Below are 21,693 nucleotides of genomic sequence, written 5' to 3'. Positions count from 1 at the left end.
GGTAATAAAAACAATTAACATTCTTTTGCCCTCTATACCAAGCATTGTGCTGGGCACTTTACAATCATGTGATCCTCTCAATAACCCTGGGAGGTAGAGTCTATTATTATCTCCTTACAGAACAGTAAACTGAGGTAAATAAAACTTTCTTGGAACCATACAGCTAATAAATTTCTTAATACCAACAAACAAATTTTTTTTCATGTTAGGTTGCAGTTTACCATAATAATACTGAAAAGGAGAGAACTCTCAGACCCTATTCTTATTTCCTTTGGGATGGATTTTGGCTTAAATCAAATCAAATCCGGATTTATAATTGCGAATGGTAATATTTTAGTTTCTAAGGCCTAATATTCCTAGCACTTTAAAAGAAAAAAGATTATTATCCATAAATTCATATATCCCTCCTCCCCCCCGCTTCCTCTGCCTTTTTTGAAGGATATGTGGTGACAGTTCCCAGATCCAAATAACCTTTTCCTTTACTTCCTGTAGGAGCGAGGATTCCCTGCTTCTCCCTTTGAAACTTATCAGATAAAGAATGAGCATTCCAGCTCCCCATTCCCATCCTTCTGGGAATTCCAAACTACATATACTAGGAAGTACATACAAAGTTTTACTAACAGTTTAGCCTGTTATTATCATGTTAGCTTAAAATGTGCTGGGCTAAAAAATCCCAAGACTCTAAGTTACATTGCTGCTTTTTGCCTAGGCAAAGAGACCTAAGGAATTTGACTTAATGTTGGCAGGGCATAGCCAGTTTCCCCAGACAGAAATCTTCAAGAGCTTTCCGAGTTACTTAAAGGAGTTGAATTAAATAATAATTAAATAACTGAACAATACAAGGAAAAATTTAAGATTTCATATGATAATCACAAATCATAATAACCAACATCTTTACCAATATCCAACATTTATGTATTATCAGATTTAATAAGGCCTTCCTACAGATTTTTCCTGAAAGATGGGTGAACATGATTAACCAGATCATCTAACCTTGCTCTTAGACTATAGTTGGTTACAGACTGATTTCTAAAAACCTTTTCCTTTGCAACTTCTTGTTCTTAACTGAAGTCAAATCGCTGCACTTTAACCACTTAATCTTGGGGCTAGATCCTGAAATCTTAAAATACTGACACCCTAACTCAGTTACTACTAATCTGATATTGATTACTACTCTTCCATGTCAGTGTTTTAACAATTAAATCCATAACCCAAAAGAGTTAAAGAAGTCACATTTCTAACAATCTTTCGGATATAGTAAGTTATCAAATTAAAGTAAGGCATTTTCTTTAAACACATTACAAATCACGTAACTGAGGTAACTTGGCTTAAAACCACACAGCTAACAAGTTTCCTGATAAAGTATAATAATAAACAATAGGAGGAGGACATAAAAGAGAAGAAAAACAGGTAGTTCAGTAAAACTTAAGCTGCACATTAGCCAAATGTATTGGATATAGATTATTAAACTGGTCTCTCTTGAGTGGTTATTGAGGAAGATTTGTAGAGTTATCGTCTTGATGCAATGGATACACCATACTCTGTGTCCTCAGAGCCTGGCACAACACTTGGCACAGAATAAGTGCTTCATAAATGCTAGTTGATTCACTGATCACACTAGGTACTTAATGTTTGTTGCATTGAATTAAATCAACTATATATATACACATATATGGTGCAAAGATTTTTTTCTATTTGACTATATATGTGTGTGTACAAAACTACTTTTTCTCTCCACCAGTCAAGCACCTCACTGTTTTCACCCAACGACAAGCCTAGCAGAATCATGCATTCTCCACATCTCTCAGTCAGTTGTGTAACTGTGATGCCAGTCTCATATGGAAAATGGTCTGAAAAAGTCTGCCCATATCTCTCTCATACTTTCATCAAGGATGCCCATCCTATATATCATTTTCATAAGAATCTCACAGAGATGAGAATGGTGGCATATGAGTTGGTAGTTGTTAATTGCTTTATAGATAAACTATATTTCCTGCTTTTTCAAATATTTATCTTTTCCTCTTTGAAATTCTTAAACTTGGTCCCTCAATAATCTCAGAATTGTATTGTTTCCAACATTGATTCGTACCATGTATATTTAGTCAGATTTAGATTCTTTTTCTGATTTCATCTTAAGTTCCCTTTCCATTTCCACATACTGAGTGGTGAGGCACTCAAAGGAGAGACAGTTGGTATAATAGAAGAAAATCTGGCTCTGGAGTCGGGAGAGATATGAATGTGAATTCCACCTTGGACTCTTGCTAGTGGTGTGACTATGTCACTCCTCTCTGGGACTTTTTCCTTATTTACAAAATGAAGATAATGATGTCTTTAATACCTAGCTCACAAGACTATTTTGAGGATCAAATACATAGTAAAGTGCTTTATAAGCCTTAAAGGACAAAGTATAAGCCTCAACTACTTTTAACATCTTTTTGTTGATGAGAAATGCTGTCATACAAAAATGCCGTCAAATCTGTTCCATTTCTCCATGGTTGTTGTCCCTTCAGTTTCATATAGATGCTCTCTTACTTACCATTTTAAAAGAAATTTAAAATTCTTCTTGAACCATTCCAAATAATTTTGAATTGATTATTTTAAGTTTAGTACTCCCAAATAAAAAATAATTCTCCTTATTTGTCCTCAAATTACTTCAAGTTTCACAGAAGATGTCATCTAGTATTTTATGATTTGGTGAGTATGTCCGTATTCATCCTGTCTATGTTATCTATCAAAATTTTTTCACATAATGAAAACAAAGTTGGATTTGGATCTGGCTCCACCAATTACTTGATGTGTAACCATCAAGTCACTTAACCTATATGAGCCTCAGATTACTTGTCTGTAAGTGAGAATAATGATACTTGTGCTACCTACCTTACAGGATGGTTGTGATGAAAATACTTCATAAACCTTAGAGCTTATCTAAATGTGAGTTGTTATTATTGTAAATTGTAATAATGTCTTCAGAGTTTACCTTTTTTGACTGAGGAGTTAATATCTTTATAATTTATCCTACATCATAACTTCCTTCTGTCCCATAATCATTTGCCTTTTTCTGATTATTCTATAGCTGTATTATATCCTTATTGTAGTGTGGGAAACAAAACTGCCACACATAGTGTCCTAGGTACAAGGACACCATCATTTTAAATAAAGCTAGAATAATGTTTCAAATATGAAACAATTTAAAAAACAGTTTGAAACAAATATGTTGTAAACTGGTACAGAGTATGACTGCATTCTAGTTTTTGATAACATGGACCTAAGTAACCCCATATCACTATTTCCAAAGGACAGTAACTACTCATTTATTGGACAATAGTACTTTGTAGTGGGTGATAAAGGTTATTACTTGAGCAGAAGGTGATAATAGTATTACCTGTTTATTTCCTTAGGTTGTGACTGGGATGCCATAAAACCATATCTTTAACCTTTCATCTTTATCTTTGAATAGGAGTAGTATGGCAATAAAAACACCTTTCTTTCTTTCTTTCTTTCTTTCTTTCTTTCTTTCTTTCTTTCTTTCTTTCTTCTTCCTTCCTTCCTTCCTTCCTTCCTTTCTTTCTTTCTTTCTTTCTTTCTTTCTTTCTTTCTTTCTTTCTTTCTTTCTTTCTTTCTTTCTTTCTTTCTTTCTTTCTTTCTTTCTTTCTTTCTTTCTTTCTTTCTTCCTTTCCTTCCTTCCTTCCTTTCTTCCTTCCTTCCTTCCTTCCTTCCTTCCTTCCTTCCTTCCTTCCTTCCTTCCTTCCTTCCTTCCTTCCTTTCTTTCTTTCTTCCTTTCTTTCTTTTCTTTCTTTTTCTCTCACATCGATTAATCAATTGATGTATCTATAACTACCTACAGATTTTGTTTGCTGCTTTTTCAACTGTAGTTACAATCATGTAACTTTTCAGCTTATCTGAGAGTTAATGGTATTCTGCCTATAGAGAAAAGAACTCTCAAGAGATTATTTTTTTGTGTTTTTTTATATTAAATTGTTTAATGTAAGATTCACTGTTTTATATATAATCCTTTTTTCTTTTTAAAAATTTATTTATTTTCAGTTTTCAACACTTACTTCCATAAAATTTTGAATTTCAAATTTTCTTCCCATCTCTCCCCTCCTCCCACACCAGAACAGCTTATATTCTGATGACCCTTTCCTCCAATCTGCCCTTTCTTTTATCCCTTGTCACCATCCCCTTCCCTTCTATTTTCTTGCAGGGCAAGATAAATTTCTATACCCCATTCCCTATATATCTTATTTCTTAGTTGCATGTAAAAACAATTTTTAACATTCATTTTTAAAACCTTGAGTTCAACATTTTCTCCCTTCCCATCCACCCTCATTGAGAAAGCAAGCAATTTGATATAGACCATTCATTTGTAGTTATGCAGAACACTTCCATAACAGTCATGTTGTTAGAGATTAACTATATTTCCCTTTATCCTGTCCTGCCCTCCATTTACTCTATTCTCTCCTTTCATCTGTTCCTCTACTAAGATATTTGCTTCCAATGATCCCTTCCCCCAATCTACTATCCCTTCTATTATCCCCACTCTCTTATCCTCTTCCCCCCCCCCCCGTGTTTTCCTATAAGGGAAGATAAACTTCCATATCCAGTTGAGTGTGTATGTTATTCCCTCCTGAAGTCAAATCCAATGAGAGTAAGGCTCACTTATTGCCTCTCACCTTCCCCTTCTTCCCTTCCATTGTAAAAGCTCTTTCTTCTCTCTTTTATGTAAGATGATTAACTACATTTTACCTCTCCCTTTCTCTTTCTCCTAGTTCATTCCTCTCAACACTTAATTTTCTTTTTTAGATATCATCCTCAAGAAATTATTTTCTCCATTCCTTTTTGATGTCATACCTAAACCATTTAAGACATTTCAAGATACTCAAAACATCTCACTGAGGAAAGAAACTTCACAGGCACTCTTAGAAAACCATTTTAGAAGGAATCATTTTTCTTTCATATCATATTTAGAAGTCTTCAGATGATAAAAAGAATATTGTATGACACATTTATTATGAAACTATTATATGTAGAGTTCTGTGCTAGGCACTGGAGGGACATAGAATGTTTGGAAAGATAATCTCCTTGGGGAAAAGGAATATGCATTTGTATGGTATCTACTATGTGCCAGGAACTATGCTAAGAGCTTTTTACAAATATTATCATATTTGGTTCTTGCAACAACTCTTTGAGATAGGTATTGTTGTCATTTATGAAACTGAGGCTGGCCCAGGGTCACATAGTTAAAATGTATTTAAAGCCATATCTGAGCTCATGTCTTTGAACTCTGGACCCAGTGTTCTCTCCACTGTCTACTTAGCCTAATCTCATGTGATTTGTAGAATAGTATAGAGATAAACCTGACATGAATAAAATATGTGATATTATAAGATGAGTATTTTATTGGTTTACAAAACAAGGAACTATATAAGATCTGAGGAGAAAAGTCATTACTTATGGCAGAATTAGAGAAGACTTCACAAAGGAATTTGGGTATTAAAGATGAGAAGAGGAAAAGAAGACACTCTATAAGCAGCATGGCATGGTTGAAAGAACACTGGACTTATAGTCAGGTGGGATCTGTTTTTTTTTTAAGTTCAAACTATTTCCCTTTTATTAAGGCCCAAATAAATGTTATACAGACAGGGACTCAATAAAGAAAAATATGTTCAAATATTATTTTTATCATCAGTATCTTGAAGTGAATGTGTATAATTAAGTAGAATAACTAATCAGTTCTTGGGGATCCCATCTCTAAGAGTTTATGTTTTATCTAGGCTTAAATTTCTTTGGAGTAGAGATTACCACTTCATCTAAGGTTGACCTAAGTTCCTGAATTAAATACAAGTAGATTTGTCCTTTAGATTTTCTAGAATGTACACTATGCTAACAAGATCATCTGTCTTTATGCCCTCAAAACAGCATCAATGATTTTAAGTTCTAGAATCAGGTCAGAGCCAACCAGTGTGCTCCTCCTTTTTGTAATTCCCAGACATCAAGATGTGGTTTGTAGTTTTTACTTCACAGAGTTGTTTTGAGGAGTGAATGAGATGGTATATGTGAAATGCTATATAAAAGTCAGTTCTTCCTATTGACAGCCTGAAGAAATGCATGGAAGGAGCTAGGTGGTACAATGGATAAAATATGGGACATGGAGTCCAAAAGACCTCAATTCAAATCTGGCATTAAACTGCTGTATAACCTTGGGCAAATCACTTCACCTCTGTCTGCCCCAGTTTCCTCAATTGTAGAATGGGTACTATAAGAGAACCAGCATCCCAGGATTTTTGTAAAAATAAAGTGAGATATTTACAAAATGCTTTGTAAACCTTAAAGTGGTATAAATTGTTTTTTAGTATTGTTGTTATGACCATAGTGCATGTTTGTGGGGAAGATAGCATTCTAGTTTCACTCAAGAGTAGTGTGTGGAGAGCAGTAATAGATGAGAGTTCTGGGAAGACATACTGTTCTTGAGTAAAGCCAGAAATCTCTCTTCCCCACAAATAAGTGCTGTGGCCATTTGAGCCCCTACCAATAACTATAATAATAATCATAATCCAAGCAATAATGATGATGGTGATAACCAGCTGGTTGGCTATGACCTGGTTCTAGAACTTAAAATCATTGATGCTGCTTTGAGGGCATGTGGACAGTTAGAGGCCTTTGCAAGCATAGTGCACATTCTAGAGATTCTAATGGACAAAGCAGGACCTCTTAAGTAAATCTTCCCATGTTTAGGGCAAAGAGACATATTGAGTTTGAGGTGATTGTGAGATATCCAAGTGGAGAAAATGTCCTGTGATCAGTCAGTCAATAGTTTGTTAATTACCTCCTGTATGTCCTAAGCATCGGGGTTTAAAACAGTGAACAGTTCTTACCCTTGAGGAGATCACTGTTGGGATGGGTGGGGTGGGGTGGGTGGGGTGGGGAGATGATATGTAAACAACCATGTATAGACAAAGCCTGTACAGGATAATACAAAATAATCAACAAAGGGAAGGTACTAGTATTAATTGGTAAAACCTTTCTGCAGAAGATGAGATTTTAGCTGAGACTTGAAGGAAGCCAGGGAAGGCAGGAGGTGGAGATGACAAGGGAGAGCATTCTAGGAATGGGGGACAGCAAATGAAAATGCCCAGAATTAGGACACAGAATATCTTGGTTGAGGAACAGCAAGAAGGTGGGGGTGGTGTAAGGTATAAGAAGACTGGAAAGGAGTGTGTATGTGTGTGGTGAAGGGGAGCCAATGGAGTTTATTGAGTAGGGGGCAGTGTGGCATGGTTAGACCTGTGCTTTGGGGAAATCACTTTGGAGGCGGAACAGAGAATGCAGAGGAGTGGGGAGAAACTTGTGACTTGCAGAGCAACCAGCAGTCTATTGCATTAGTCCAGACATGAGGAGATGAGAGCCTACACTTCCATGGTGATTGCTACCAGAGGAGAAGGAAAAATGAGACTGGAGCTCAGAAGAGAGATCAAGGCTGTAGATTTAAGTGGAGGAATCGTCTGCAAAGAAATGGTAGATGAAGTTCTGAACATGGAAGAGATTGCCAAAGGAAAGAGTGGTGAGAGAGAAAGAGAAGGAGGTCAAAGGCAAAAGCTTGCCCATCAAAAAAGATGAGGAAGATCTTTTGTTTGATGGTTACTTTGTCACATGCATGCATGCGCGCACACACACGAGACCCCCATTTACCTGCTTGTTTCCTCTATGTTCTGTTCAGAATATGAGTTTGGGAGTCTCAGTATAGCTCTCTATCAAACTTGTGCTGGTAAATCTTTGCTTCTTAGCAAGGTCAAGGTAGTGAGGGATTTCAGGATATTGAATAAGCACATGAATGATTCATGATGAGGAATCATGTATATTAGGCAGAACAGAATTTGAATCACAGATTTAAGAAAACTTAAAGGCTGTCTAGTCCAAGGTCATGCAAGTACCAAGGGATAATCAACATTTGAATCCAGGTACTGTGACTCCAGATCCAGTGTGCTTCTCACTCCATCATAGTTCCACCCCAGAGGCTGTTTTGTGGGTCCTTGGTTGCAGAAGCCTGGAATCTTTACCTAGGAGATTAATTTTACATGACAGTAATCCTGGGTAATCCTCAATGAACCCATCTCATTCCAGGTCAAATGATTCTAGAAGAATCTTGCTTTTTCTTCACTCCTATTTAGAGTCTAAGGTATCTAGTTGGGAGTTGGGGGATGGGGTCAGGGAGAAGAAGGTGGAGGGGATGGAGCTTCTGATGAGTAAGGTCCTCTAAGTTCACTAACTAAACTACCTTATAGAGAGAGGCAGAGAGCTATCCTGGACAGAGAGCCAGTTGCACTTGGGTTCAAGTACCCAAATGATACCCACTGGCTGTGTGACCTGGGGAAGTCACTTCTCAGTGCTGTAGGCAACTCTTTAACATTATGTTATAGAAAAGTTGCTGACCCCTTGTTAGAGGGAATTTTCTTACCTGAGGGATTTTCATACCTCTGAAATAGCCAATCTTGTCCATCTGTAGACTGTATCATGTTTCACAAGGCACAATCTCCAATCTAGGTTGCTTTTTATTCCCTCTTGGAATCTGAAAAATTGATGATTTTCCTGGACTCTATCTGGTGGAAACACCTCTCATAACTAATAATACCTAGCAATTTTCTAGGCATTCAGCTTGCACCTTAAGGCTTGTGTAGCACTTCATGCATGTTTTCTCATTTGATCGTCACAACAACCTCATGAGCTAAGTGCTATTATTATCATCCCTGTCTTGTAGTTGAGGAAACTGAGACCTTGAGTAGTTAAATGACTTGTTCAAAGACGCAAAGCTAGTAAGTGGCTGAGGCAGGATTTGAACTCAGATCTGTTACTGGCTCAAACTCCAGTACTCTGTCCACCTCCCTATGTCATAGGATCATGGATTTAGGACTGGAAAAGACCTTAGAGCTCATCATTTTATAGAGGAGAGATTAAGTGACTTTCTCAGGGTCACATAACAGTGTTAAAGGTGGGATTCAAACTCAGTTTTTCTTGACTTCAAGACCAGATCCAAGAGGTTTCAGGGAATACAGCCAATCTCTAAAAGCTGTTGATGGGCCTTGTGGCATTTCACCACAGTTGACACGGTGTTTTCGGATTGAAGGAGAAGGAGATCAGAGAACCAAGAAGGATGGCACAGAAACTTTTCTTTGTCTCTGTAGGTTTTGGCTGGTGATTAAAGAAGATGGTCACATGGTCACTGCAAGGCAGGAGCCTCGCCTGGTACTGATCACCACTACATGGAACGATGACCAGATGACCCTCAGTGCTCCGGATATGGATGATCTGGTTGTACCAAGAAAACTATCCTCCACCAATGCTGTTCGGGACTGCAGGTGCTCTGCCACAGTGAGAAGGGGGGAGTCGGGTGTGGGTGGGAGGGAGGAGCAAGATTCTACTCTTCATTTTTTGGAATAAAACTGGTTTTTCTATTTTTAGAGTTTCTCAAAGCTTTATTTCAGGGCTAGGATTTGTCCAGACCATAATAGAAGGCATATACATTGAAATGAATAAAGAATTTAAAAGAGCACAAGCTTATCTGCATCTGGAAAAAAGGGGGTAAATGAAGAATGAATGGAGAGGTATAGGGCAAGAGTTGGAATTCTAGGCTTCAGGACATATCCAGGGAGAACTATCTGACTCCTTAGTGCCTTCCACTGTGAGGTAGCATAGTATTTGGAAAGAATGCTGATTCTGGAGTCTGTCCAAAGAAATCTCAGAAACAGAAGCAAGATAGAGGAAAGGACTTTGGGAAATATCCTGTAGGCATAAGAAGCTTCCAGAGCCTAGAGGTGAGCTGTTTTTTCTTCCTGCTCTGGTTAGGACAGAGATCATCCCAGCTCTGAGCCAAGCAAAGGAGTGAGAGCAAGGGAACTCTATCCCACTCTTACAACAAGATGTAGGAGTTGAAGAGTAAAAGATTATCAAATGTAATTCCAAGATTTTTGGTCTGGGGAGTGCATGCTGGGCAGCAGAGGAGGTGACTGACCAGAAAGGCTGGGTAAATATCTCATGATACCAAGCCACCATATAAAACAACTCTGAAAGGTGTTGAGCTCAACCACAAATTGCAAAGGGCACAGGCTACACAAGCTATCCTGTAAGGGCTGGGGAGGCCTCTGGGATAGTGAAGTCCTGACAAAAGATTTGGTCAAGCCGTCCGTGTTGGAAGGGAAACTGGATGGTATTTTTAGTTAGAGAGCTTAATTTTTTGTTGTTGTTGACAATTCCTCTCAGCACCGACCCCTCTTGTAATCCTCATTTTTTCTTGTAACCCTCCCACAGGGTATTTGGTGTTGATGTTCAGGGTAGGGACTGTGGAGATGAAGTAGCTCAGTGGATCAGCAGCTTCTTAAAAACAGAAACATTTCGACTGGTTCAGTTTGAGACCCACATGGCGGGAAGAAAGTCAAAAGAAATTTTTCATCCCTCTGTTCAGAATTATGAGGTGAGATGAGAACATGTTTTTCCCTGCCCCCACCTTTTCTAATAATTTTTTTGAGGGGAGATAGTAGAGAAAGGGCTTAACTTTTCTTTTCTCCTTTGTCCATGACTTGACTTAATTAGGCCTGTGAACAATGATGACTGAATCCAGGCAAAGTAGAGCTAGAGGGCTTCAGACACAAAATTATTTAGTGATAAAGGGGCTGATACTTGTTTCTATCCTATATTTCATTTTCTTGTTCATTTTTTCTCATGCTTTCCCACCCTCTCCTATGCCCTGTTGCTTCTGTCTTGTAGCCCAGACAGAACTCCAAGACACCGTTTCCTCTATTGAAGTCTGAGCAGAGGAGACAGTCACGGCCCATAAATACATGACTGTGCTTTCCGAGCGAGAAACTGTGGAGACAGGGCGTATAGAAATAGTCTGGTATCAGGATTAAAAAAGTCTTTCAGCAAAGTTATTCTGACAGAACAGCCAAACATTTTCTTTCTTGATCACCCATGTCTCGACAGTGAATTGTTTCTGCTTCTCAATGTGTTTTCCTTGCCCAATAAGCCCCTAGAACAGGGGTGGGGAACCTGCGGTCTTGAGGCCACATGTGGCCCTCTAGGTTACAGGTTCTCCATCCTTGCCCTAGAAATTTCTCTCAGTGACCCACTCAAGCTTTGTGTGTGAAACTAAAGGAAAGGACAACTTTAGGACTCCCCTTGATGGTCATGGTGATATATATTTTTATGGCAGGTGGCTTATCCTGACTGCTCTCCCATCATGATGCTCTCAGAAGCTTCCCTGTCGGATCTTAATACCAGACTGGAGAAGAAACTAAAAATGGAACAATTTAGGCCAAACATCGTGGTGACTGGTTGCGGTGCTTTTGAGGAGGTAAGCTGTGAGCTTCATTTGGAACATCTTTCCTGGAGTTGTCTCACAGTAGACTGTTTTGTAAAGTTAAATATTAAACTAAACCAGTAAAACTATTAAGTGCCATGCTTTGCGTTAAGCAGTACAAGGAACCTAAAAAGAAAGGCTCTCTTAGTTGAGTTAATGATCTTGATTCAGGTGTGCCTGGAAGAGTTACCTCTGAGGACAGAGATATTTTTAATATCCTTATACACGTACCATCGGCCCCCTACCCCGCCCCACACATACACACACACAAGAAGACACACACGTTTCTTTTATTTTGCTGGAGCAAAATGCTTCCTCATACGTTTTTGTAGATATTGTCCTTATGGATTAGCCTTTTCAAAGAGCTATTGGATATGTATTGGATGTATTATACTGGATAATGTAATGTGTTGGATAATGCATTGGAAAATGTAATGTATAGTATTGGAGAATATAATGTATTGCATAACGAGTGCAGAAACAGCTCTTTCCAGTGTATCGCAATGTCTCCTGCTGTTGCTCATACTCACACTTAAATTGCCTTGTAATTTGCTTTTTAGTTGTCTAGTGCTCAGGGTCTCTTTCATATGCAGACCTTCCCCCTCCACTCCAGCTTGGTTCCTCATAATTCACTTGGAATCAAAGCCAACAAACTCCCACTGCTGCGTTGTTGTTGTTTTTACTAGAACAAACAGACAGAAATTAAAGCAAAATATACTTAATTAAACAATCTAGCAAAATAAATAACAAGAAAGATTTTATATCCTCCTCCAACCACATGGCGGTGCACTCTCTCACAGGTTACTCCATCACCAGTAGGAGAGGGGGCACATTCAGGGAACATGTACAGAGAGTCATATATGTAGAGAATTCATGTGACCAGGAAGATGCACGTCTCGTGGCAATGCTTACCCTGGCCCTACAGGACTACCTAGAGGCCCTCTAGTGATGTCATCGCCCTGCTCCCTCCTAGGTATCTCCACTAAGTTGCTCTGCTGACTGGATGTCTCTGATGAACTCCCTCCTGCCATTTGCTGGGTTTCCATTTGACTCCTTGGCTGAGCTGCTGTGACAGGTGCTAGGATCCTAGCTCCCTAGAGCTCATGTTCCATCCAGCTATAAAAAGACCATAGGAATTTAAGTCTGTTCATTTGAATTGGCTTCTCTGCTGTCTTTAGTTCAAACTCTCAGTGTAATTCTTTTCTGAGTTAAGGTCAGAAAATACCATTCCCTGCTCTTAGCAAATCATTTCTAGCTGTGCTGGAAAGAGAAAAGAGAAAAGGTTGGTGAACCTTGTTCAGTTCCCTTCCTTTCATCCTCCCAGGAACAAAATCACTGCTCTACAGTTGTTTCATGAACATTTATTTTGTTTCCTGAGGTAGAATCTGAGCGACTATATGGCATAGTAGATAGAGAACTGACTTTGAAGCCAGGAAGACCTCTGTTCAAGTCTTTCTTCTGACCCATTCTAGCTGTGGTGACCCTGGGCAAGTCATTTAACTTTAAACTTCTGGCAACTGTCTAAGCCTACAAGTTGCAGAGAAGGCACTCTGTTGCATTGATGGAGGGAGTTTCCTCACCTGGGGAGTTCCCTGTATCAGTAGTCACTGATCTGGGCCCTATTCCTAACCAAACTCCTATACAGCAGGGGCTGTGTTTTTTTTTTTTCTTTTATGTGCTCCCATCTTACACAGTTGAAAAACACTCAGTAATGTTGGTTGACCATTAAATGAAATAAATGCTCAGTGTGCATTAATCCAGTCAATTGTCATTAATCTCTGGGTTAGGCACAGTCCCTGACCCCACATGACTTTCCATTTGGTGGCGGACTAAGCTGCAGAGATGGGTAACTACAATATATGGTACTTTTATTCCCATTTTTGTGCTTCTATGCAGGCTTCCTTCCATGCCTGGAATGCACTCCCTCCTTACCTCTGCCTCATAGACTCCTTCAGGGCTGACCTCAAGTGCCGCCTACTCCTAAAAGCTTTTTCTATGACAGATTGATATTTCTTTCTCCCTTCTCAAATGACTAGGAACTTATTTGCTCTGTTGACGTATTAGATGTGAGCTCCTTGAGTGCTAGGACTCTTTTCATTTTAGTTTTGGTTTCTTCAGTGCATAACCCAGTGCCTTATAAATTTGTTGTTGCTCAGCTGTTTTTCAAAGTCATGTCCTATCCTTTCTGACCCCATTGGGGGTTTTCTTGGCAAAGATACTGGAATGATTTGCCATTTTCTTCTCCAGCTCATTTTACAGATGAGGAAACTGAGGCAAACAGGATTAAGTGATTTGTCCAGGGTCACATAGTCTAAGGCCATATTTGAACTCAGGAAGAGTTCAGGAATAGCCCAGCTCTCTGTCCACTTTGTGACCTAGCTCACCAGTCTTACACTTAGTAGGTCCTTAAATCAATTCTTTGAATTGAATTGCTTGAGAGAGTCTGTAGACCTGAGATCTAGTCCAAATTTTTGTCACTAAATCATTTAAATGACCTTGGGTTAATCATTTGTTGTTCAGATCCCAGTTTTCTCAGGAATATGAGGAGGTTGGACCACATGATCTCTAAACTTCCTCCCTGTTCCATTTCTGTTGGGGTGACTAAAGACCACTTCCTATAGGAACCCCTTACTTATCATCTCCTTGTGTTCTGAAAAGCTCTTTTTGGGAATGAAGTGTTCCTGGGTTCATCTCAGTAAGAAAAGCAAACTGTTGTGACATTCCTTTTAGGTTAAAAGTCTTACTTAAATGTACATTTAGGGGAAGTGATTCTGAGTAGCCTCCCTTTGGTACTCTGGTGAAACCTATGGACCTCTTCTCAGAATAATATTTTTTAAATGCATAGAAGAAAATACGTAGGATAAAAAGGTGATTTTTTTTCTCATCTAAATTCATGGATCTGATCAAAGATCCCAGGTTAAGAACTCATGGTCCTTTTGGTCTAAGCTGGGAAGCTGGGGCTGGGCAGGCAGCCAAGCTCTACCCATCTTTCAGGGGTCTTATGCTGACTCTCTGCCTTCAACCCCACCACCGCTTCCTCTATACATGACAAAACAGCCCCGCTCCTTCACAGAGGACTTCCTGACTGGTGGCATTTCACTGCTATCTCTGAGACTATGTATAGTCAATCTACTATAGCAGATAAAGCCCACAAGTAAACAACTTACTACTAATAAGCAGTGTAAAGGCATAAGAGATTGTATAGTTTGAATTCCAAAGGAACAAAGTGTTTGTGGAGGAAGTGTGAGCCTGGAAGTTTCTGACCTATTCCACCTTCTTCCTAGAATGCATCTCTTCTGGCAGGGTAACTTATCAAGTGTCATCAGATATTTTTCCCCACCCAGGCCCGTAACATTGCCTTTAAGGAGAAGCAATAAGCAGGTATTTGGGAGAGGATGTGCCCACAATTTTGGAAGTATTTTGCTATCAGTCTGACTTCTGGTGCTAAGCAGATGGAGCCACTTCTCTCTGCTTTGTCTCCCTCTTGGATTTTGCAAGAACCTGCCTGGTCACTGATATTGGGAAATTTGGCACTGAAAGAAAATTCAAAGGCCTGGTAGAAATTTTGAAAATCATTGTCGGATAGAGTTTGTTGCTTGTGTCAAGTTTTCAATGTCTCAAAGCAAGGGGTTACTATCATATAGAACAGCCTCCTTGAGAATCTATGATACAGTGGGAGATGTGCTTTCAGATGTTAAGACCATTCAGATTGCGATAAATTGGATGACTGCACAATCAGTGACTACTGTAGCAGTGATGGTTTCCTCTCCCTTTGATAGGTAAGGTGGTGATGTAATCTGGGCACAAGGGAGCTAATGTCATGTATACTGGGACAATTGATTGCCGGAGGAAGATTGCTAAAGATGAGGGTGAGGACACTTTCTTTAGAAGTGCCTAGTTCAGTGTTCTCAGAGGCACCAGTGAAGATTGTGTACTTGTACTGTACAATGAATTGAAGACAGTAGTCTAAGTATATCCTAACTCCAAATGGGATCTTGAAGAGTTGGACATGATTGAATCAACTCAACAACAAATTTATTTTAAAAAATCATGTCTCTTACTTGTATTTATGTACTATAGATAACTATTTTACACAGCTAAATATTTGGTAGTTATGATCTGTGTTGGGTGTTCTGATATAAAACAATACACACACAAAATACTATTAAAAAAAGATCTCATGGCTTAGGAACCCGGATCATTTTTGTATTTCTGGCTAGCAGTAGTTGCATATTCTAGTGACTTGACAAACAAGGGAAAAAGCTATAGACTTCATCCAAACTTAAGCACCACTTCTTAGGTATTTTGGATGGATGATAGTTTGTTTTTTAATTATAGGTGACTTTTAACTTCCATAAATGTTTCAGTTGTAACTTTAGTTATGCTTCTTTTCATATATGGTAAGTTTAAAGAAAACATTGATGCCTTTTAAATTATAAAACATTTTGTTCTTTTTATACACTGACTTTCATTTTCATATAGAAATATGTGGCCATTTGAAATGTAAAAAAAAAATCCTATCCTCACGAGTTAGGAGGCACAGTAGTTAAGGCTCTAAGGGTAGTATTAACTTGGCTCCATGGTACCATTGCTCAGCCATAACACTTTCCATTCCTGGTGATCTTGTTAAATGTTAATGGGAAAATGCTAATGCATATCAGTATTTAAGAGGCCAACTAAATAAAAATGGCAGAGTTTTGTGATTTAGGTGAATTAGCATAGGAATGACAGTGTAGACTAATGGTTTTCCATGGGTGATGTTCACTTTCAATTCTTTCTAGATTGCTGTGTTCAGTGGATCACAGCATATTGGGATACTTAGGGAGAAAAAAAGAAATTCAAACCAATGAAAAAAGATAAATTGATTTGATAAGTGTAAAGGGGAATGACTATTCACATTACAAAAGGATTCCTGTTTATAAAAAGCTCACTTTAAATAAGTAGGTACCCCAGGGTACTTTAATATATCATTAAAACTTATTGTGGTGGGTTTGGCTGGAGACAGGGAAAGAAAGAGAGGCAAGGAAATTTGCAAATACAGGGTGAGAATCCACTTCCTATTTCTGAAGCAGCTTGGTGGCACTTTAGGTAGAATGCTGGACCCAGAGTCAGAAAGGCTTCAGTTTAAATCCTACCTCAGACCCCTTCCTACCTGTGTGACCCGGACCAAGTCACTGAATTTCTCCTAACCTCAGTGTCCTCATTCACAAAATGGAAATAATAATAATGTCTACCTCCCATGGTTCTTATGAGAGGAAAGAATGAGATGACATCTGTACAAATTTTAAAACACACACACACACACACACACTCTCTCTCTATGTAAACTATATAACTATGACACTATATAAATGTATAAAAATATAAGAAATATGTATATATATATATATAAACAGTAGATAAATTATATACCTATTATTATCATTGACAAATATAGATAAAATATTCCTGGGAAAAACAGGTTTCAAATGAAGTATAATTTTGTCCATGAATGCATGTGTCCACTCTACAAAACTGAGGTTTATTGGTGTAAGCTGATTACTGAGATAACAGAGTTGAGGTAGTCTGGTGCAATAGAAAGAATGCTGGACTAGACTTGACTTCAGGTTACTTTTCTGCACTAAATTCATTATTCTTCAAGATGAAATCAATTCTGAAACTCTCACTTCTTCTTCTGCCTGCTCCTGGAGACCTTCCCTCCCTCCCTCCCTCTGATTAGAGAGGATGGACGGTGGACATCGGAGACCTTCCTCCTGATTCTTCACCATTTAAGGAGGGCACCTAAAGAATTCACCTCATTATTTCCCACCTGGCTACTTTCTTGGACTTAAACATCTCCAGAAACTCATTATTCTTCAAGATGAAATCAGCTCTGAAACTCTCACCTGCTCAGATTATGTCCTACCTGGACTGCAGGAATCCATTAGGCCCTGGATTACTTTCCTCTGCCTCTCTCTCCTCCCCCAGCTTTTTTTTCCTCTTCTTTTTATATTTTGTTTTTCACCATTAGATGGTGATCTCCTTGAGAGCTGAGACTGTCTTTAATTTTTATTTTATGTACTCAGTAGAGCCCAGCACAGTGCTTGGCACATTGTAAATGCTTAATGAATGTTCTTTCATTCATTCATCCTCCTCCTTCCCCTTTTCCTTCTCTTCCTCTTTCTTCCCATGCAACTTTGCCGCCATTTTGTTTGTTCTTAAGGAATGTTTCATTCTTCCTGGTAAACTGGTGAGTGGAGGGGTATTCCTCTATCTTCTTGACCTCCCCTTCTAGAAGAGATATCAACTTTCATTTTGTGTAGAGATGACTGGTCAAAAGTATTGGACCTGTGCCTTTATAGATATTAGGAATTCCTGGGTGAGGAAATTTCCACTACCAATTCAGGTTGAAGGTAGGGAAATACATTGCAGCCACATAGAGTGACAGAATAATATGGCAAACATAACGTGTGGATGATGCTTAGAGTAAGAAAAACTTGAATTTGAATCTCTTCTCAAACACTCTGACTGTATAACTCCTGGGCAAACCACTTAAATTCTCTCAGCCTCAGTTTCCTCAACTGCAAAATGGGAATAATAATGTCATTTACCTCACAGGGTTATTGTAAGGCTCAAATGAGATACTATATTTAAAATGCCCTACAAACCTTATATCAGAGGTTCCCAAACTTATTTGGCCTACTGCCCCCTTACTCAGTGGCCCCCTGGAAATCTACTTTCTTTAACCATGATTCCTTTGAAATCTATCATTTAAAAAAAAAATTAAAAAAGTCACATCTTAAATTTAATAATTTATTGTAAATTTCTGGACTTTTTCCCACATTGAAATTTTAGTGATGCAATATTGAGCCATGTAACCATATAGTATCTTATTGTAAAGAAGTCATTAAGCACACATATTCTTCCTGATGTATGCTGGGCTTCTCAAAAATGCATGACACATTCCCTTGACAACACTTGCTTGTTAAGACCTGTCAGTGGACTTGACCACTGATGGGTTATAATTGTATTTTCTGTTTATTTGGAAAAATAATGTAATCACTATGATTTTAACTCTATTACACTACAGATGAAACATGTATGAATGGCTTTTCAAAATTTTCTTGTCTTCTTTCCATCCACCATCCCCTTATTTTTATTCAATGTACCCAAGAGGCTACTATGCCCTCCTGTATCTTTTCAGAGTTCCCCAGGGGGTAGTACTACCCACTTTGGGAATCTCTGCCTTATGTAAATGTTAAGCATTATTTTAAAAAAGCTGTAAAGGGTCTTTTCCCCCTCTATCTTTCACCTAGAAAAACCTGGAGCCAGTTCACCCTTTCCTAAATATACACTCTTATTTCAAAGTGAATTTATTTGCAAATGTTAAATAATGTTTCTATTTAGTGGGAATGTACAAGCCTGGCATCTGAGGCTACAAAGCAGGCTATTTTGAAATTCAGGCAGTTTGTTAGCCTGTCATGTGTTGCAAGGGCCGAACAGCATGTTCAGAAAAGATTACTTATCATCGAATCATGGCTGTGAGAAACTTTATTGAAATTCTAGACTCTGTGGCTTTGAATTCACCATTAGAATCTTCAATTAACATAGATGTATGCCTTCAAATTGTTGAGATCTTCATTACTTGTCAAAAAGACGTTGAAGTGAGTGTGACTCAAGTGTTCCAACTTTCAGGAATAGCCATAAGGTGTATTTGTAAGTGACTGCATTGCCCTCCTGTGGTGAAGTGTATACTGCCTGTTTCAACAAATTGTTTGAGCTATCTTAACATGTGGCCTATATCCGTTATCATAATGAGGCAAATGCTATTACTTCTGCTCCTGGGTGTTTGCCCAAGTCGTCTTGTTATCATATTTCGTGGTATTGAAATAAGTGGGACATCAGAAATAATTTGGAAATGTTTGTTTTTCATCCAGTCCCCAACTTCAAAGTGGATTTTGGTTGCAAAACTTAGTTTATAAGTCAACTTCTTTCCCACAAAATGTGATGGCTAAGTTTCCAGACCTAATTACAGAAGCCTATTTGATTCAAAATGTTCCTACAGTTGTAGAGATACAGATTTATATTTGACATAAGGAATTGGAGGTAGGTTTCCCTTCACTGGGCATCTTCAGGAATGTCTTATGAGGCATTCCTGTTCAGGTAAGGATTAGATTGGTTGACCTTATAGGGTCTATGGTTCTGTAACTGTAACCCTGAGACTTGAATGCCCCTAAAGCTTCCTTTTAAAAGTATGCATCTCAGAACCCTGAACTTGACACCAGGCTTTGAAATTCTAATCTCTGGAGAGGGGAGGAGATAGAATGCAGTGGTAAGGGTTAGCCAGAGGTTTCAGTGACTGGTCTATTCCTTGGGCACAGTTAGTAGAAGGCTACAGTAGCCTTGGGCAACCAGATGGCACAGTAGGTTGAGTGCCTGGGCCTGGAGTCAGGAAGACTCAAATTCATATCTGGCCTCAGATACTGACTGACTTTGTAATCCAGAGAGAGACACTCAACCCTGTTTGCCTCAATTTCTTCATGTGTAAAATGAGCTGGAGAAGGAAATGGCAAACCACTCCAATGTCTTTGTCAAGAAAGCCCCCCAAGGATCATGAAGTGTTAGACACGACTGAAACAACTGAGCAAAAATAAAAGCTCTGTTAGACTATACTGCCTCCAAAAACTTCTCTGGAATGTAGTTTCTATAAATGGTTTTTTTTTTAAAGGGAGGAGGGGAATTATTCCCTATATCCAGGTGTAGTTGCTGCCAACAAGAACTGGTTGCAAAGCCTAAGGATGCCTTTATTCAAAAGAAAACTTATTTCTCCTAGGATACCTGGGATGAAATCCTAATTGGGAGTGTGGAAATGAACAAGATTTTGTCTTGCCCCAGGTAAAAGTTCTAACCAAATTCACTACTTAAAGTTTTGCTTGATGGGCTGTCATGCACATTTGCCTAACTCTTTCTTGGCTGTATTGCAGATGCATCTTCACAACCGTGGACCCAGACACTGGGATCATTAGCAGGAAAGAGCCCCTGGAGACACTGAAGAGGTAGATCATATGGTGGGGCAGTGGTGGTGGGGAGGGAAAGATCCAGCATTTTTGATATTGTCATGTATTATCATCAATGTTATCATATTGTCATTGTATTATATTGGTAGAACTAGGGGTAGGTTTAAATATGTAGGTAGTTAGGGACTGGACTGTGTGGGCCTAGAACCCTTCAAATCTTATATTGTTTTAGATGCAATGAAGTTAGTTTCTCCACCTTGAAGGCCCAGATTTAAGCTCTGCTTCAAATCATACCTAAAGTTCTTGTTAATACTATCTCTTGCTTTTATGTTTGACCACTGTGCTCTAAGATCCCAGTGATTGATTGACTGCTAAGCTTATGAATTTGTCAGAATTCTCAGGTAACTGGGGCAGCAGGTGGTGGTGGTGCAGTAGATAGAGCCAGGGTCAGGAAGACCTGAGTTCAAATCCAGTCTTAGACACTAGCCGTGTGATTCTGAGCAAGTCTTTAACCCTGTTTGCCTGAACTACTCCTCTGTAAAATGAACTGGAGAGGGAAATGGCAAACTGTTCCATTATCTTTGCCAAAAAAATCCCAAGTGGGGTCACAAAGAGTTGTATATGACTGAAACAACTGAACAACTAAGGGAATCTAGAGTAATTCCTCTTTTCAGTTCTTTTCCATTCAAAGTGTTATGAGATTGATTTATGTAGGCAGACTACACATTTGAACAAGAAAATTAAAAACATTTCTAATGCCTCCAGTGAGGCCTCTCAACATAGATGCAAATGCATTACTGTTAAGTCCGTTTATGATAATAGGATACTTTTAGAAGTGTCAGAAATAAATCTTTCCTGCATTTTCACTCCTATTAACTTTCCAAGAAAGGTTTTAGAAGTTGTTTGCACAACTCCCTGAGCTAGCATATTAGCTTTATAGTATGTTTTTCTCCATGTGCCTGATGATGTTTCTTTGTCCCCTTCAGCTACCGCCTCTGTGATCCAGCAGAGAAGCATATATACAAGTCATCCCCACTCTTTGGGATGTATTTTTCAGTGGAAAAAATTGGAAGCCTAAAAGTCGGTGACCCTGTGTATCTGATGACTCAGTAGTAGAAGTCGTGGGGTAAAAAGTGTCACACAGTTGAAATGGTAAATACAAAGCTTCCCTCCCACACAAAATTATGATGAAATAGCAGTCAAATTGGCTTAGGATGGAAGAATTTCCATTTTCCTTTCCTTAGATCTCTGGAGAGTGTACTATCCTTGATGTGATATTGGAACTTGCAGAAATTTCTTTCTCCCCTTCATTCTGACAACTGTAATCTCTATTTTAGTCTCAGCTTT

At 38.7% G+C, this 21,693-nt stretch overlaps 1 protein-coding gene across 1 annotated transcript in view; it reads left to right on the top strand.

Moving 5' to 3' along the window:
* MTARC2 (mitochondrial amidoxime reducing component 2) overlaps nucleotides 1-21,693 on the top strand; it is a 38,408-nt gene that overhangs the window by 9,085 nt on the left and 7,630 nt on the right. Inside the window, exons 2-7 of the mRNA XM_072647792.1 lie at nucleotides 9,180-9,353; nucleotides 10,303-10,465; nucleotides 11,204-11,344; nucleotides 20,163-20,224; nucleotides 20,314-20,385; nucleotides 21,333-21,498. Of these exons, the coding sequence (XP_072503893.1) occupies nucleotides 9,180-9,353; nucleotides 10,303-10,465; nucleotides 11,204-11,344; nucleotides 20,163-20,224; nucleotides 20,314-20,385; nucleotides 21,333-21,459 (739 nt within the window). The 3' untranslated portion in view covers nucleotides 21,460-21,498. The remainder of the gene's footprint in view (nucleotides 1-9,179; nucleotides 9,354-10,302; nucleotides 10,466-11,203; nucleotides 11,345-20,162; nucleotides 20,225-20,313; nucleotides 20,386-21,332; nucleotides 21,499-21,693) is intronic.

Source organism: Notamacropus eugenii, chromosome 2 (assembly GCF_028372415.1).
Source record: "Notamacropus eugenii isolate mMacEug1 chromosome 2, mMacEug1.pri_v2, whole genome shotgun sequence".
NCBI classification, from domain to species: domain Eukaryota; kingdom Metazoa; phylum Chordata; class Mammalia; order Diprotodontia; family Macropodidae; genus Notamacropus; species Notamacropus eugenii.
This window is presented reverse-complemented; position numbering and strand designations above follow the sequence as displayed.